The sequence below is a fragment of the Primulina eburnea genome, chromosome 10, assembly GCF_022965805.1.
Source record: "Primulina eburnea isolate SZY01 chromosome 10, ASM2296580v1, whole genome shotgun sequence".
Taxonomy (NCBI): domain Eukaryota; kingdom Viridiplantae; phylum Streptophyta; class Magnoliopsida; order Lamiales; family Gesneriaceae; genus Primulina; species Primulina eburnea.
Window position 1 is genome coordinate 34632247 of NC_133110.1, and position 17773 is coordinate 34650019.

The following is a 17773-nucleotide window of genomic DNA, read 5'->3' on the forward strand; positions in this document are numbered from 1 at the left end:
TCCAGAGGTGGGACAGAATTGGATGAAAGAGGTGGAAAATCATCTTCGACTACTTGAGGTTCCCCAAAGGATCATAGTAGAGGTGATTACACCTTTCCTTGTGGATAAAGCTGCCAAATGGTGAGAAGGAGTCTCACCAGCTATGTTAGAGGCGGGACCTATCACTTGGCAAAGGTTCCGAGAGGCATTTCTGAGGCAGTACTTTCCGACAGCAGTTCGAGTGCAGAAGCTGTCAGAATTCGAAAGCTTGGTGCAAGAACCAAATATGACAGTGGTGGAGTACTCATCCAAGTTCCACTCATTGGGAACTTACTCCCCAACCATCATGGGAGACGAAGCTTTAAAGATGCATCACTTCAAGAAGGGATTGAACAGCCGTATTCAATCTGCCCTTGCCGTTATCGAGCCCATCAATTGAGGAATTGATGGGAGCAGCCATCAGGGCTGAGAATGATATTAAGAGGCGTGAAGGCGAGAACAAACTCAAACGTCCTCAGTCAAGTCAGTACCAACAGGGCCAACAATTCAAAAGGCCTAGGTTTTCAAGCAACCAATTCACCAGTGATCCAGCCAAAGGAACCACTTCTTCCCCATCAAGCAAAGAGGGAGTCAAGTGCCAAAATTGTGGATTCACTCACACGGGTGAATGCCGTAAGAATTCTGGAGCTTGTTTTCGTTGTGGAAAAATGGGCCACCGCATTGCTCAATGCCCTTTTCCAGATCCAAGGAATGGACCAGCAGAAAGAACAACTCCAAACAAGCCTAAGGAGAACAAGCCAAATGCTCGAGTATATGCTATAACTCAAGAAGAGGCTGACAACTCCAATGATGTCGTAGCCGGTATCATTCTAATCAATAATATACCTGCTTATGTGTTATTTGATTGTGGTGCTACGCATTCATTCATGTCTAAGAGATTTGCCTAGAGGTTAGGAGCTAAGCCCGGTGACTTAGAAGAACCATATAGAGTAGCAACCCCTGCAAATCGAATTTTAGAAACTCGCACTCTATATCGGGATACTAACGTTCTCATAAAAGATCAGAATTTCAAGGCAAACCTGATTCAACTAAACATGGTGGAATTCGATGTAATTCTTGGAATGGATTGGTTAGCCAAGAATCATGCCTTAGTAGACTGTCATGGAAAGACGGTAACCATCCAAGCTCCACACCAAGAGAAAATTTTATTTCATGGCAAGACCAAAGAACGAAAGACTCTTCTTTCTGCTTTTCAAACTTGGAAAGCCATGAAAAGTGGAGAAGAAGTTTACCTAGCTATGTTAAGCGAGGTAAAGAAAGAAACCACACTTACGCTTGAAGAGATTCCAGTAGTACAAGAATTTCCGGATGTCTTTCCTGAAGAACTCCCTGGCGAACTTCCCGATCGTGAAGTAGAATTTGAGAGTAATTTAGTACCCAATGCTGCACCAATCTCAGAAGCACCATACCGAATGGCTCCAGCAGAGTTGAAAGAACTCAAAGAGCAACTTCAAGAGTTGTTGGACAAGAAGCAAATCCGACCAAGCGCATCTCCGTGGGGAGCTCCTGTCCTATTTGTAAAGAAGAAGGACGGAAGTATGAGGATGTGTATCGATTATATAGAGCTGAACAAGATCACAATCAAAAACAAGTATCCGCTTCCAAGGATAGATGACTTGTTTGACCAACTCAAAGGAGCTTAAGTCTTTTCCAAGCTCGATTTAAGGTCAGGCTACCACCAATTGAAGGTCAAATCAGACGATAACCCAAAGACAGCCTTCAGGACAAGGTACGGACACTATGAGTTCACCGTGATGCCATTCGGATTAACAAACGCTCCGGCATTATTCATGGATCTCATGAACAGAGTGTTTAAACCATTTCTTGACAAGTTTGTTGTAGTATTCATCGACGACATTCTAGTATATTCGTCAAGTGAAGAAGATCACAAAGAGCATCTTCGTATCACCCTACAGAAGCTGAGAGAAAAGGAACTATACGCCTAGTTCAAGAAATGCGAATTCTGGCTAGAGAGCGTCGCATTCTTGGGACACATAATATCAGCAGCAGGAGTATCTGTGGACCCTAAGAAAGTGGAGGCAATCTCGGATTGGCCTAGACCAAAGAATGTGTAACGTACCGTACTTTTATCATTCAAAATTTGCGGAAAAATTAAAAATTTTCTTTATTAAACGTAAACATCCATACGGTAGTCACTCAACATTCATAAATAGTTTTGAAATCATTCACCATCAATAAAAATTGTCTAAAGTAAGGTTATCTCAAAATGTCTCACAACCAATCATAAAAATTCAGAGTATTTTAAACTTTGCTTAAAAACATAAACTTGCGGTCCTCGGGTTTAGCCTGCCACTCAGTCCAAGCCTGCCCCTTGGTCACCACCTCCTGTCTCCTCAACATAGTCACCTGCATCGATCAAATCTAGTGAGTCTAAAGACTCAACACGTATAATCTGGAATAACGAATACTACAATAATAAAATCGCATGCAACTTTAAATTAAAACGTACATAACTTGAAACTTGAACTTTGCGTAATAAACTTAAACTTGAATTAAACTTGAACTTGAACTTACATACTATGACGTGCTAAGAACATAAACTTCTCTTAAACATACTCTCATACTTCAACATACTAAACTTCATCATTTTGCGTAGAGGATGTTTCAAAGCAAGTGACCTTTAACTTTAATAAACGCCTGATCAGACACACCACAGTACTGGGTTGACAGGGACGTATCCACTGCCACATACATGAGATCCCCGTTCATCATTTAACGGGCCGGTTGGTCCCCGTTCATCATTTAACGGTTTCCAACCACGATCTAACCCGTTCATCATTTAACGGGGTGGAGAGGTCCTCGGCCACGTTCACCGACTTCCAAACCCATTCACTTTTTGGTCACGAGACATTTAGCATACCTCAAAAACTTCAAATATTTTCTTTGCACGTCATGCATACTTACTTGGCGTTGAGGGATTCGTTGGACTTCGATCGGAGTCGTTGCTGCGCATACTAACGAATTCATAACTTAACTTGCATAACTTAGACGTATCAATCATGCTTACTTCGAGTTCGTTCACTTCCTTAGGACATTCTAAAATTTCCCATAACACGACCTTAATAATCCTTGCACTAAACCATAACATCAAACTTAAAAATCACCAAATTATTTTTCCCCAAATAGTGTGTACACGGACCCCGAGCCCGGGTCCGTGTACAGGTCCGTCTACCTACTGTGACATACGTGCTGTGAAAAGGAAGGGGCACGGACCCCGTGTGAGGCTCCGGGTACGGGTCCGTGTCCGTGCGCAAGGAATTGTCTCGAAGAAAAGGGAAGGCACGGACCCCGTGCCTACATCCGTGTGGGGGTCCGTGTCCGCTCGCGACGCTGACACTCGTGATAAAACAAGGTCACGGACCCCGTGCCCGGGTCCGTGTCAGGGTCCGTGTGCGTACTGTATGTTGATACCTGCGAGAAAACTTATGCACGTGCCTATCCTCCCAATTGCAACTCAATGGCACAAAGTTTAACACCTTATGACCCTTCTTAGGACACCATAATATTGCATCAAAACTTATACAAACACCTCAAACACAACGTGCACTATGCTACACAATGCAACACCAATTATGCAATTAACATCAATCACTTTCCTACAACTTTAACTAATTCGAACGCCTAACACAAACGTCAAAACCTTAAAGAAATACACCAAACCTCAATACTAATATACCCATACGCAGCAACGATCGCCCGTCGGTTTCCAATGAAGCCTGCAACATAAAACTCCAAGAATACAATGATATCAAACTTTTCTTAAAATTACAGTTTGAGCAGTCTCACGAAAAACATCATAACTCTCTCATTTTTTGTCCAAAACTCTCGAATTTTATATCAAATCGAAGGCGTCAAAAATTTCTACAATTTTCTGGTTGAAAGTTTTCTCAAATTGTGAACCGAAAAATCGCAGTTTTCGCCAGAACAGTAAAAACGAGTTTTAGATCTAAAATTTTTCCTTCGAAATTGATCCGATCTATGATCCGCTCAAACTACTAACATCATACATAACTTTTACGCATAAAAACAACGCAATACAATATATAACTTGATCGACACAGCAAGAACAGATTATACGTGCCTTAATGATGATAACGTTACCGAAAGACGACACCGAAGCGGAGATGGGAGCGAGGTTGATCCGGGACGAACGTGGCACCGTTTTCTTGCAATAATAATCACGAAAATACTGAAAGGTTTTGGAGGGTGTCGGGGCGGCTACTAGCAAATGAAGAACCCTAGGTTTCTTCTCTCCAAAATAATAAAAACTAGATTGAAAATTGTGTGTGTGTGTTTAGGCGCAATTCGGTGTGTGTAAAAATGTGTTTGTGTGTGTGCGTGTGTTTTAATAAAATTAAGAGACTAACTTTTGTTTAATTAAAATAATTGTCTACTAATTAAAACAATAACTCACACTTAATTTTTAAATAAAACTCTTTAATTAAAATATAATACACCATACTAGACTTTAAAAGTTCTAAAATCATAAACTCACAAAATAGTTATTTTAGGATTCAAAATGCTAACATCTCATCAAATACTAAATTTTAAAAGTTTTAAACTATTAATTTAATAAATAAAGATTTAGGCTCTAGAATGCTAAAACTCACTAAATTATTTAAAATACCCCCAAACTCAACTAAAAATAAAATAACATCTTTAAAATTGCCAAAAATCGTCACCGGGTCTTTTCCTCAATCCCGCCTCGAATGAACGCCTGAAACATGAAACTCGAAAGACGTTATAACGTGCATAACGTAACATGATTTAATTTAAAATAGTGCATTTAAATAAATTATGCATGACTAAACGTCTTTAAAAATAAATTAAATGCTTTAATAATTTAATTAAATGCATGGGCTTTACAAGTATGAAATTGGGCTCTACAGAATGTGACAGAGGTACGAAGCTTCTTGGGATTAGCAGGCTATTATCGAAAATTTGTTGAAGGATTTTCCTCAATAGCCATACCTCTCACCAAGCTCACATAGAAGAACTCTAAGTTTCAATGGAGTGAAAAATGTGAGGAAAGCTTCGAGACTTTGAAGAAGAAGCTTACATCCACACCAGTGCTAATATTACCTATGGAAGGTAAGGACTACACCGTCTATAGTGATGCATCCAAAGAAGGTTTAGGATGTGTACTCATGCAAGAGGGAAGGGTGATTGCATACGCGTCAAGACAGTTGAAGCCGTATGAACAGAATTACCCAACACATGACCTTGAATTAGCTGCAGTGGTGTTCGCACTAAAGATTTGGAGACACTATCTTTATGTAGCCAATTGTGAGATTTTCACCGATCACCAAAGTTTCAAATATTTGTTCACTCAAAAAGAACTAAATATGAGACAAAGACGATGGATCGAACTCATGAAGGATTACGACTTGACAATAAGCTACCATCCAGGCAAAGCCAACAAAGTAGCAGATGCTTTAAGTCGAAAGAATATGAGTAAGGTGATCCTGACATCACTTTCAGCACAACCATGTCTTCGAGAGACAATCAAGATGAGTCAAGATAGAGATTCCGCTTTGGTGAAACTAAAAGAGCAAGTTAAAGAAGGGAAATCACAAGATTTCGAGACAGATAACAAAGGAATCTTGTGGATGAAAGGTCGATTGTGCGTACCAGACATCGACCACCTTCGACAAGAAGTGATGTCTGAAGCACATAAGTCAAAATTTTCAGTCCATCCTGGCAGTACCAAGATGTACAGGGACTTGAAGAAGAATTTCTGGTGGAGTGGAATGAAGAAGGACGTGGCAATGTTTGTTTCCAAATGTCACGTGTGCCAACAAGTAAAAGCAGAACACCAAAGGCCTAGAGGACTTCTGCAACCGCTAGAAATTCCAGAATGGAAATGGGAGCATATTTCTATGGATTTCGTTGTGGGTTTACCAAAGACGAGACAAGGTCATGACGGAATATGGGTAATCGTAGATAGACTCACAAAATCTGAGCATTTCTTACCTGTCCGCATGAACTATAGTTTGGATAAGCTAGCCACATTGTACATGAATGAGATTGTACGATTGCATGGAGTTCCAGCTAGCATACTGTCAGACAGAGATCCTAGACTTACATCTCGATTTTGGAAGAGCTTTCAACAAGCTATGGGGACTAAGGTTACTCTTAGTACGGCCTACCATCCGCAGACTGATGGCCAAACTGAGAGGACAATACAAACTCTAGAAGATATGCTGAGAGCATGTGCCTTGGACTTCAGTGTTAATTGGAGCGAACATCTGCCCTTAATCGAGTTCGCATACAACAATAGTTACCACAGCAGCATTGGAATGGCACCATACGAAGCTCTGTATGGACGAAAATGTCGATCACCACTGTATTGGGATGAAGTAGGGGAAAAATCCATCGTCGGACCCGAACTAATCCAAGAAACAGTGGATAAAGTTGTTGTGATCAAGGAGAGACTAAAATCTGCACAAGATCGACAGAAAAGCTGGGCGGACATGAAAAGAAGGCCCGTGGAATTTGAAGTTGGAGAGAAGACATATGTGAAAGTGTCACCCATGAAGGGTGTAATCCGATTCAATAAGGCTGGGAAACTAAATCCCAGATACGTCGGACCATTTGAAATTCTTGAGAAAGTGGGAACACTTGCTTATAGATTAGCACTTCCACCCGACATGTCAAGAATTCACAATGTATTCCATGTATCGCAGCTGAGGAGATATATTTCCGATCCTAGTCATATTCTGGAAGCTGGACCACTTCTGGTTGAGAGCAATCTAAATGAAGAGCTGAAATATGAAGAGATTCCGATTCGAATTGTGGATAACAAAGACCAAGTACTGAGGAGACGAACTATTCCATATGTAAAAGTACAATGGTCCAACCACACCGAAAAAGAAGCCACTTGGGAGTTAGAAGAAAAAATGCGAGATCAATACCCTTACCTCTTTGAAGAGCATGTTCAACCAAGTTTCGAGGACGAAACTTCTCATAAGGAGGGAGGGATGTGAGAACCTGAAATTCCAGCAGTAGCAGCAGCTGGCCAATTTCAGTAGCAGCAGCTGGCCAATTTCAGCAGAAGCCAACAATTCCAGCAGCAACTCATATTTCAGAAGATGATATTTTCCAGCAGACAAAATCCAGCAGACCGGATCCAGCAGCAGAAGAGCGAATTCCAGCAGACAGTTACTGATTCAGCTATTGAGTTGTAACTGAAGCATTTAACTCGAAATAAAGGCTGTTAGTGGAAGATTATGACCATTTATTTGGAAGACTAACAGTCAGAATCTTGCCTATAAATAACACTCTCAAATCTCTGAATTGGTGTTACACAAATCTGAGATTATCATTTGAATTTCGAGCTAAGGGAGGGTGCTTATTTTCGAGCAGTAGAAACCAGTGGCAAGAACGAGCATATTCCAGACTTCTACCGAAACTTTATTGCAAATTACGGTAAGTGGGCTTATGTATAAATATCTTGAAAACCGTTTGATGATTTCTGTTTTAAAGCAAAGTATATTCTTGAATCCTGTTATCTGATTTCGAAGCACTGAAACTTAGTGAACTAATGGTAGGAATATATATTCTGAACATTACTGATTACTGGCCTCACCCCTTAGAGGAGAGAACATATAGGGGACTTATATCAGTTTAGCCATGAAATTCACGAATGTGCTCAGTGCTTATTTGATAAACTTCCGATTTCTGATTACTGAATACCGATTACTGATTTCTGAACATTGAACACTGATTTCTGTTATGAAAATAAGAATTTCTGTATATTTCCGTATTACTGTTCTGTATGAAAATGATTTCGAAAACTGGGAGTTATTCCCGCCCCTGCTTACTGAGTGACAATCATATCACTCACCCACCAAACCCATCTCAGATAAGAACGAGGAAGAGTTGATAGAAGAAGAGGAACAACGTCAGTTTTGGGGCTGGTGATGAAGATCGTTGTTCTTAGTTCTGATTTATGTTTTATTTTCCGCTGCATCTATTCAGATATTGTAATTTTATGGTTTTACATTTCCGTTGTAAAACATTTGTCATTGAGTTGTAACAGACAATGATTATTATGAATAAAATACGGATTTCTGAAATTCTGTACTTCTGAGGCTTGTTGTTTTCGAATGTAATATTTGAGAGCAACGCCGGTGTCAACCAACCCCCGTCCCGGGTCGTGACAACAATAGAGCATAAAATAATTTAGACAAAAACTTGTGTGAGACGGTCTCACGAATCGTATTTTGTTAGACAGATCTCTTATTTGGGTCATCCATGAAAAAATATTGCTTTTTATGTTAAGAGTATTGCTTTTTATTATGAATATGGTTTATTATTTTATTTGATTAAGTCATATACATTATGAATATTGAGTGGATCTCATGTGAGACTATCTCACGGATCTCAATCTGTGATACGAGTCAATCCTACCGATATTCACAATAAAAATTAATAGGATTAGCATAAAAAATAATATTTTTCATGAATGACCCAAATAAAATATATGTATCATAAATACGACCTATAAGATCGCCTCACACAAATTTTTGCTTTGAATATTACATATTATTTGAAATTTTATATCTCAGTTTATATTTTACATATTTGATTTTATAAAAACGTCTAATCAATTAAATAAATGACCTAATTTTATTGTTCAAGTAAAGCCCAATTCAAAATCGTCTCGAGCTTAAAATATTGACGCCCTTGATATTAATAAAATACTATTTATATAGTAATAGATTTTTCATAATCTCACGGACGGAACAATCATGTCTATATTTATAATAAAAATAATATATTTGACACAAAAAAATAATACTTTTTCGTAGATAACTCATATAAAATATCGTTTCACAAAATTGATCCGTAAAATCGTCGCACATAAATTTTTGTGTATATAAAATATGAGGTTTCCCAAGCCAAAACAAAATAGAAAAGATATTATCTTGAAAATATATGTTTGGATAGAGGATCTAAAAAGATGTTTAAAACATCCAAAACCAGAGAACATGGGGCTTTGTTTGGGGATTTTATTGGAGAAAATATTTGGGGAATAAGTTGCATACCCTAAAAAATAAAATTAAATTTTTATTTTATCTTCATATTTTCCTGCACAATTCTTATTTGAAATCAATTTTTCTCTCAATTGATTTAATTATATGTATTATATCATATCCAAATATAAGTAAAGAAAATATTATATACATTGAATCCCAATCGCACACTTAGACAATTTTAATCTTTAATTTTTGCAATATAAGTAAAAAAAAAATATTATATATACATTTAAATTTATAAATTATGTTATAAAATAAATTTGAAATGACAAAATTATGTTTGTATTTTATTTGAAAAACTAAAATAATCATATCATTACAAATTGAATTTGTAATGTAACGTGTAACGCTCGTTTAACATGCAATTTTACCGGAAAATAAAATTTTTAAGGTAAAAACTTATGTGAGACGGTTTCACAGATCGTATTCGTGAGACCGATTTTTAATTTAGGTCACTCATTGAAAAATATTACATTTTATGTAATTAATTTTTATTGTGAAAATGAATAGACCCGTCTGACAGATTATGATCCGTAAAACTGTATCAAATGAGAACCACTCAATTTTTAAACAGAGATATATTTACTCATCATTTAAGAGTAGAATGTGTACAAGTACATGTATATATTATAAGCTCCATCCTCCCAAAAAAGACTACCAAAAAGAAAAAAAGACTGCGATTTACAATTACTATCACAAAACCTAAATCAAACACCATTTTTTATTATTTCCACAAAAGTGTAATTTGTTGTTTAGAGAGAGATTAAACCTAAATCCCACTTAATTAGTTATTAACAACGACTTGATTAACAAAGTTTTACCAACCCAAAGATAGGGCAGCTTTGGTGTCGAGCCTCCATGCAAACCCTCCGCAGTTCATTCTCCATACGTCGCACGGCAGTGTCGACGAGCCTTTCTCCTTCCCGCACGTGACCACCCTCACCCGGCACGTGAACGCCGCCCACTCCGCCGGCAGCGTCACCCCCTCTTCCACCACCACCCGCACTATCACGTCCTCCTCCGCCACCATCCTCCTGTACGCCGCATTTATCCATCTCACGTTGTTCGAACAGTCCGACACAAACCCAGGACACGTGTCCAGATCCAAACTCATCACCTTCTCCACGTCCGTACCCCCCAACACGACGTCGCACCCGTACCTGTCCAGCACCCACCTGTCGGTGACGCGCTCCACCTTCACCCACGACTCCGCCACCGTCCGCCGTCCCAGAGGCGCCGTCGCGTCTTCCATCACGTGATCTGCGCTAGGAGTGATACGACCACCGACGTTCAGCCTCAAAGGAAAACGATCATCCCCCACTCTACTCACGCTCTCCTTCACAACCGGCGCCTCTGGCAGCAGAGGCAGAGTCTTAACAACCGTCTCCCCTCCGCCAAACGCGGTGACCTCCCGCGAAGGCCTCCGCTTCCTGCTGCCACTGCACCTCTTGTTCACTCTGCTGTAACTCTCCCCCTCTTTCACATTCCTCCTCTTCTTCCGCCCAGAAGAACTAACAGACGACGGCGGGCTGCTCTCCGGTACCACGCCGGCGGATGCAAACCCACCGGCGGAAGCTGGTTTCGGAGCTATAGGACGAAACCGGAGCATTATCCTGTCCACCTTGGACGCTACATCGTACGCACCCCCAGAGTACCTCGCTATACAACACCCACCTCTCCCATCCATGGCTGCTTGCTCCACCTATGAAGCCCAATTTCTGGGGTATCTGGAAATAGTTAGAACTGAGGAAGCTAATTATACTGAAAGCGAGATGATTTGGTCCAAGGTTCGGCGTAAAGTGAGCCAGCCAATGGGAGCGTAAAGCAGTGTGGGGCCCAGATGGGCAGCCAATGGGAATGGAGTGAGTGGCGATCAATAGGGGGCACGTAGGGGGGAGGCATGGGGCTTCGTGTAAGGTGGAAATTCGAGAATAGTTGGACGTGGTCCAATGGGATTCGAGCACACCCGAGATTCCGCCACGTGGCCATGGATGATCGGATGGAGATCTACTTAAAATCTTTTTGGGGTTGGGTGGTTTCTATCTACCTATCATTCAATGATTCACGAGTTATTTGGCCATTCTCATGTATTTTGCTGATTTTAAATTTAAATTATGGTTGATTTTTTAATAAAATAATTTAATATATTGAACCGTTATTTTAATATATTGAACCGTTATGTAAGTTGCCTATTTTAGAGATCGGATCAAAATTTAAGGCTGGAAATTGGGTACGAATAAAAATATATCAGAGGTTGAGTTGGATTCGAGATTAGAAAATTTTAATATATTTTTCCAATTTGATTCAAATAATGATCGGAAAACTATTCAAAAATAAATATTTGAAATATATAAAAATCGTAAAAAAAACTCGTGAACTATCGAATAATATAATTTAGATTCGAGCTTGATTCGAACACATTCGAGTTCCTCTCAAATTCAATAATTTCGAACACAAACCAAATATTTTAGATCTTGTTCGAAAAACTCGAAAACTCACTCAATTCATTTACACTCAAATCAAAATACATATTCATCTTTCTCAAGGAAAAATCCAATATATAACAGTTTTTACTTTTTAAAATTGCAACATCGAAATAATTGACCAGCAAAGGAAATAAAATTCTCTCACAAAATTAGGTTGGATCAAACTATTCGGTTCATGCACCACAATTCGATTTCAATGATTTTTTTCGAAATCGAATAAAAACATTCATATATACATTCATCAATGAGATGTTACAAGACGACCATTACGGCTACGCCTAGTTACGCAAACGTTCTTGATAGTCGATGCCATAAGAAGCTTGATTAAATTGCAACGACACTTGTTAGAGACTTAGTCTAGTTGCCAAAAAAAGAATAGATGACACTTGTAATCTACGATAAATTAGCATAAATGACTCAGAGCTTACGTGAAGTCATTACATAATAAGCGTTAAATGTAGCACACTCTAATGTTGACTCTTTCGTTCATAGATATATTGGTTGTACCCCCAGTGAAAAAGAAGGGGCATAAGTAAGAGAGTAAATTCAAACTAAAGGTTTTATGTGTATCGAAGTTTCTAAGATTTCTTGTGTCTGCATCTCATCATCTTGTGGTGATCGTGATGGTCTTCCCGAGAACAAAGAAAACGAGGGAGAGCTCGATGAAGAAGATTGTGTTGATGAGCATCCGATCAACCATCCATCCAAAGATAGTAAACCCACCAGTGTTGGACTGCACATATGTAACTGCAAAGAATGTTGATGATGAGTGATTTGTAAGTTGGAGAGAAGCAAATACTTATGGCTGAGTTGCTATTTAATTGTAACACGGACAACATATGCAAAAATATTGAGCAACTTTAATTTAAGGATGAACTCTTTAAAATCGAGGGAGAAACATAGATAATGCCATTAGGCGGCATTTGGACTTTAGCCTTAATCAAGACTGCATGTGCTCACAACTGAGATTTAATCGATCACATGAAAATTCGATATCGGGAAACAAATGTAGCATAGAAATATAAGTGTATAAACACGCACCAAAAGCTTGCCTCTTGTGATATGAAGAGGCAGAGGAGCTCAGCACTACATTTGTGGACAAAGGCATAAGATCAGCAGACTCCAAATCACTTTCTGAATAATTTACTGGTAATGAAACCGCAGGACGGGATAATTCAGGATTTTCACTGTTGCCTAGATATCCAGACCCCAAGGCATCATTAGAATTGCAAGTAACCATTGCATGCCACCTGCTAGCAACTGAACCAAGACTCTGGGCTCTGTGTGATATCTTTGCTGCTGCTGTTAGACAAAGAACTACTCCAACTAATTGAACAACAGATAGCAGCTGCATGAATAAACAAGTAAATGCGATAAAGCCACCGAGTCATACTTCTTATTAAACTAAATTGCCATAAATGTTTCATGCTGTATAATATACTTTTGTATAAACACTCTGCTCAATCACGCAAGTAGAGATGAGCCAAGGGAGAAAACAAAATACGAAATTGAATTTACGCAACCCCTTGAATTTATTTCAGAGGAAAATCAGCTATTTCACTTTTCAGCAGTTTAAAAGCATGTAATACGTGGGTAGAAACCTAATTAAACCCAGGGACTTGAACTTATGACGATTTATCAAACATATCAGCTTTTCAAACCCTTGTTGCTTTGTAGTAAGAGCGAAGTTAATGAAATACACACCGCAAAATCACCTCCATTGATGAAGTTGATGATACCATGATTCTCTGTTGTCCGAAGCAGAGATACAAATTGACATGCTGTGACAATTAAGAATTCCAGCAGAAGAAAAACCCTGAACCTGTGGCTTATTTTCGATAAGTCATGTCTTAGATGCATGTGTTCTTCAATATAAACTGAAACATCCAAATCCCTCTCAAGAACTTTCCCATAATTCTCGAAGTGTATCACTTGCAAATTGCCAACCAAATTGAACAGGCCACACCCTGCTAGAAAGACTAACGTCGAATATGCCCAAGACAAAAGACAAGAGAAAAACGTAATGGCAGACAACCACCATGAATATTGATGTATATATAAGACGCGAGTAAGCTCACGGGCCATCTTCAATAGAAAGCAGACTCCAAACCATGATGCCAGCAAGCAGTAAAAAACCTGCTCGACAAATTGATTGCAACATTCAACATAGGATGAGTTTGGTAGCAAACATGAAAAATAGTCAACAGAAACCAGCAATACAATTGTTTATATGAAACCAATACATCATCAATCAAAAAAGAAATGTTAGACAAAATAAATAGAATCTTGGAGTGAATTGGAACTTCTTTTAAAAATAATGCATGCAATTCCGAATTTTTTATTATGATCGGATTACCGAAGCTTGATGCACACAACATGACTTCGAATTTAAGCTGAATAAAATATAACTCGAATTTGGAAGACCAATTACGAGGCAATCTTGTATACAAACAAGACCATGCGAGGTTTCCAAAAAAAAAAAAGAATCTTACACGAATTTTCTGAATGTATAGTTCGCGAAACTGCGCCAAGTGGCCGTGACACCTATCGACGAAGAGCGCCCTCCGCACGCCATACTTGCGCAGAGTTCCGGACACACAGAGAAGAGAAACAGCGGCGACTAGAGCCCGGAAAACAAGGATTTCAAGCTCGAAATCCTGAATTTCGTACCTTTCGCAGCCGGAGCACCGCGAGAACTCGATAGCGAGCAGCGGCAGCCCAACGGCGAGTAGAATGAACGCGATCCACGAGAGAATAGCCCGCAGCCAAGTGTACTGGCAAAACCCGAGCAGTCGGAGGAAGGCTTCGAGCGATTTCAAGGATTTGTCGAGCTCCGCATCGCGGTCTTCCAGTAGGGGGACTTGAACATGCGCCATGATTGTACAAGCGGGAATGCGCGGCGTACAAGTTTTCAGCCGAAAGTTCAACAGAGAGGAAAGTGGAAGGAAGGATAGACGGGTCCGCTCATATATATACGTATAACACGTGCTTCATCGACTAATTTAATATACACGCTTTTATTTTAAATTTGAATTAATTAATGATATTTTAAGTTTCAAATATTTAATATTGGTGTTTAAAAAAAATCTATTTAACATTGGTCAAAAATTGAAGATTTCGGTGATTTTTTTTAAGTCAAAAACTCGTCTGAGATAGTCTTACGGATCGTATTTTGTGAGACGAATATCTTATTTAGGTCATCCATAGAAAAGTATTACTTTTTAGAGTGGTTCTCATGTAAGATCGTCTCACGGATACTAATATGTGGGACAGGTTAACCCTATTCACAATAAAAAGTAATACTATTAGCATAAAAAATTATACTTTTTCATGGATAACTCAAAATAAAAGATCCGTCTCACAAATTCGACCCGTGAGACCATCTCACACAAGTTTTTGCCTATTTTTTATGTTAAGATTAATACTTTTTATTCTGAATTTGACCTATCTCACCGATAAAGATTCGTGAGACCGTCTCTTAATATTGGTGTTTAAAAAAAAATTATTTAACATTCGTCAAAAAATGAAAATTTTGGTGATTTTTTAATGAATATGGGATGTAAAAAAATTATTAAAATTAAATTTTAAATTTTAAATCTCTGTCTCAAATTTAAAATTCAACTACAATTTTACTATTGGTGGTGAAGGTCGAATGGACCCACAAATAAGTTGGTAGTTGACAAATGGACACAACAAAAATGGGCCTGCAAACGGGTCGGCCATTAGCAATTCAGACAATTATCTCTTTTAATGTCTTGTATTCGAGAATGAGACAATAAGGTCAATCTCAAATTATAAAATAAATGAATAAAATGCGAACTCGACACAACAAACAAACTCAAAACAAACTCGAAATAACCCGTAAAATCGACCCCTATCAATATTTTCATACTAACATTTTTGTCCCCCCTCAAGCAATACAAGCTACAAGACGTAACAAAATATGAAAGTAAAATTTAATTCGGTGGCGATTTTTGGTTCAAATTCATGCCTCAACATATTTTCTGAAATATTCGCAAAGATCAAAATACAAACGTCAGTTGTCGCAAACCCATAAAAATTTATACAAAATATTTTTGAATAGAATATGAATATGTGAGCTATGTTATTTTCTAGTAGCATTTATTCCAAATTGAATCAATTTATATAATTGCAAGACAACTTAATTGGCATTTTGGTGCAAGCAAATTTTTATACAATCTTGCTTCACTCCTTGCTAACTAGCAAACATAAATCAGCATGATTTTTTTATTTGGCTTTCTCTCACCTTACATTCTTTTGTAAGAAACTATTTTCACTAGTACAATTTAGATTCACGAATACATATATTCTCTTAGGTTTTGAATATTTTTTCTTTTAGTTTCATCTTTTGAAGGTATGATTATGAGGCTCGATTGTAAAGATGAAGTTTCAAATGTGGTTTAGACCACTTGATTTTTTCATTCGGCTCAATGGGGTTGCAAGGGATTATATTTTTGGCAAAAACTTGTGTAAAACGGTTTCACGGGTTGAATTTATGAGACGGATCTCTTATTTGAGTCATCCATGAAAAAGTATAATTTTTTGTGCTAAGAGTATTACTTTTTATTGTGAATATGGGTAGGGTTGACCCGTCTCACAGATTAAGATCCATGAGATGGTCTCACATAAGACCCACCCAATGAAGATTTCCTAAACAAATGGTAAAAAAAAATAGATTCGTGGATATGTAAATCATCAATTTATATATATCATCGGCCAAATATCAGCACAATATCTTCTCGAACTGAATTTTTAACACAACTAAAAAATAACACGATGCAATTTTTTATGACAAATATTGAATGAAGGAAATGAACTCCTCTCTCCCCATACTAAACCGTGAGTTGTCCCAAATTTACTAGACGACACACAAGACACGAATCAATTAAACACAAACAAATAAATTCAAGAACACTAAATTTAGGAAAAAAAAAGAAAAGAACTTGTCAGGTTGATTGTAAGGCAGTAGACTTGAGTATTTCGGATGAACATCAATCTTTTTTTTTTCTACGACGAGTGTTTTAGGCCACTGATCTAATATTTCTTCCAATGTACACACCTAGCATGGAAATTTAAGAGATTATACAACACCACGTATGGGTCTTAGTTGCCTCCCTGTTGGTCCCACGTGCGGAATTTGAGATAATAAAAGCCGAAAATAAAGAATAAACTGGACACCGAGATTTACGTGGAAAACCCCTAAAAATTATTAGGGTAAAAACCACGGGCAAGATGAAAAGAATTTCCACTATAATATTTTGTGGTATACAACTCACTCACTGTGTTTCCAAAGAGAACACACACTCTCTTAATACAGGAGAACAAACACCTCACAAATATTATAGAACAAGCACTCAAATGCTTATAAGATGAGAGAAAACTCGAAGAAGGGATGATTTCAGAATGAAGGGGGGGAGCTCTATTTATAGAGCCCCTGACCGTGTGAACACGCGTTAAAAACGCGTTATCTGAATTTCCAGGAAATATCCGATGCATTGCATAGCCACACGTTTTTTTTCATTTAATGGTCCCCCCATCAATTTCTGCCGACATTTCTCCCACTTGGAGATTTGATTGAGAATCAAACACATCTCCACATATCCTTTCAATCTTGCCATTCTCTGCTGCTTACGTTTCTGCTAGACCACTTGAAGATCTACACCACTCAAACTTATCAGTGTTCACTGGCTTGGTTAAAAAATCAGCTATGTTGTCCTTCGTATGGATTTTCTGCATATCCACGCTTCCTTCTTCTACTACTTCTCGTACAAAGTGAAATTGTACTCCAATGTGTTTCGTCCTGGAATGAAAGGCTGGATTCCTTGCGATGTGCAAGGCACTCTGACTGTCACAAAACAAAGGAACACTATCTTGTTTGTAATGCCCGAGAATTTAATTATTGTAATCTGATATGATTTACTGATTATGAATTGATGTAATTATAGCCGGGCCAGTTCGAGATAAGATTTGAGCAAGTATATGAAATTATACAATTTGGGCCGAAGGTATAGCGCCCGGGCGAAAATGTTTGTCCGCCCGAGCGCCATTGAGTGTTGGTAGAAAGCCGAGAGTCCTTCGCCCGGGCGGAACTTTTTGTTCGCCCGAGCGCGCTTGAATAATTTGTGAGGGCCGAGAGTTCTCCGCCCGAGCGGAAACTTTTGTCCG

General features: G+C 38.4%; 2 protein-coding genes across 2 annotated transcripts; both read right to left on the minus strand.

The window, feature by feature from the left end:
- Positions 1-9662: 9662 nt before the first annotated feature.
- Positions 9663-10848, minus strand: LOC140803353 (uncharacterized). Its single transcript, XM_073159207.1, has one exon. The coding sequence runs from the start codon at positions 10786-10788 to the stop codon at positions 9919-9921; it is 870 nt and encodes a 289-aa protein (XP_073015308.1). The 5' UTR covers positions 10789-10848; the 3' UTR covers positions 9663-9918.
- Positions 10849-11948: 1100 nt separating this feature from the next.
- On the minus strand, positions 11949-14542 carry LOC140803354 (uncharacterized). Its single transcript, XM_073159208.1, has 4 exons — positions 14080-14542; positions 13292-13723; positions 12629-12935; positions 11949-12334 (listed from the first exon to the last, which is right to left on the minus strand). The coding sequence occupies exons 1-4, from the start codon at positions 14461-14463 to the stop codon at positions 12192-12194; spliced, it is 1266 nt and encodes a 421-aa protein (XP_073015309.1). The 5' UTR covers positions 14464-14542; the 3' UTR covers positions 11949-12191.
- Between the last annotated feature and the right edge of the window lie 3231 nt (positions 14543-17773).

Excerpts from the sequence above, each read along its gene's own strand:
- LOC140803353 (XM_073159207.1), bottom strand. The coding sequence starts at position 10,788 with ATGGATGGGAGAGGTGGGTGTTGTATAGCGAGGTACTCTGGGGGTGCG.
- LOC140803354 (XM_073159208.1), bottom strand. The coding sequence starts at position 14,463 with ATGGCGCATGTTCAAGTCCCCCTACTGGAAGACCGCGATGCGGAGCTC. Across the intron at positions 13,724-14,079 it reads TATACATTCAGAAAATTCGT|GTTTTTTACTGCTTGCTGGC; the intron begins GTAAGATTCTTT and ends TTTGTCGAGCAG. Across the intron at positions 12,335-12,628 it reads TCACAAGAGGCAAGCTTTTG|TTACATATGTGCAGTCCAAC; the intron begins GTGCGTGTTTAT and ends CATTCTTTGCAG.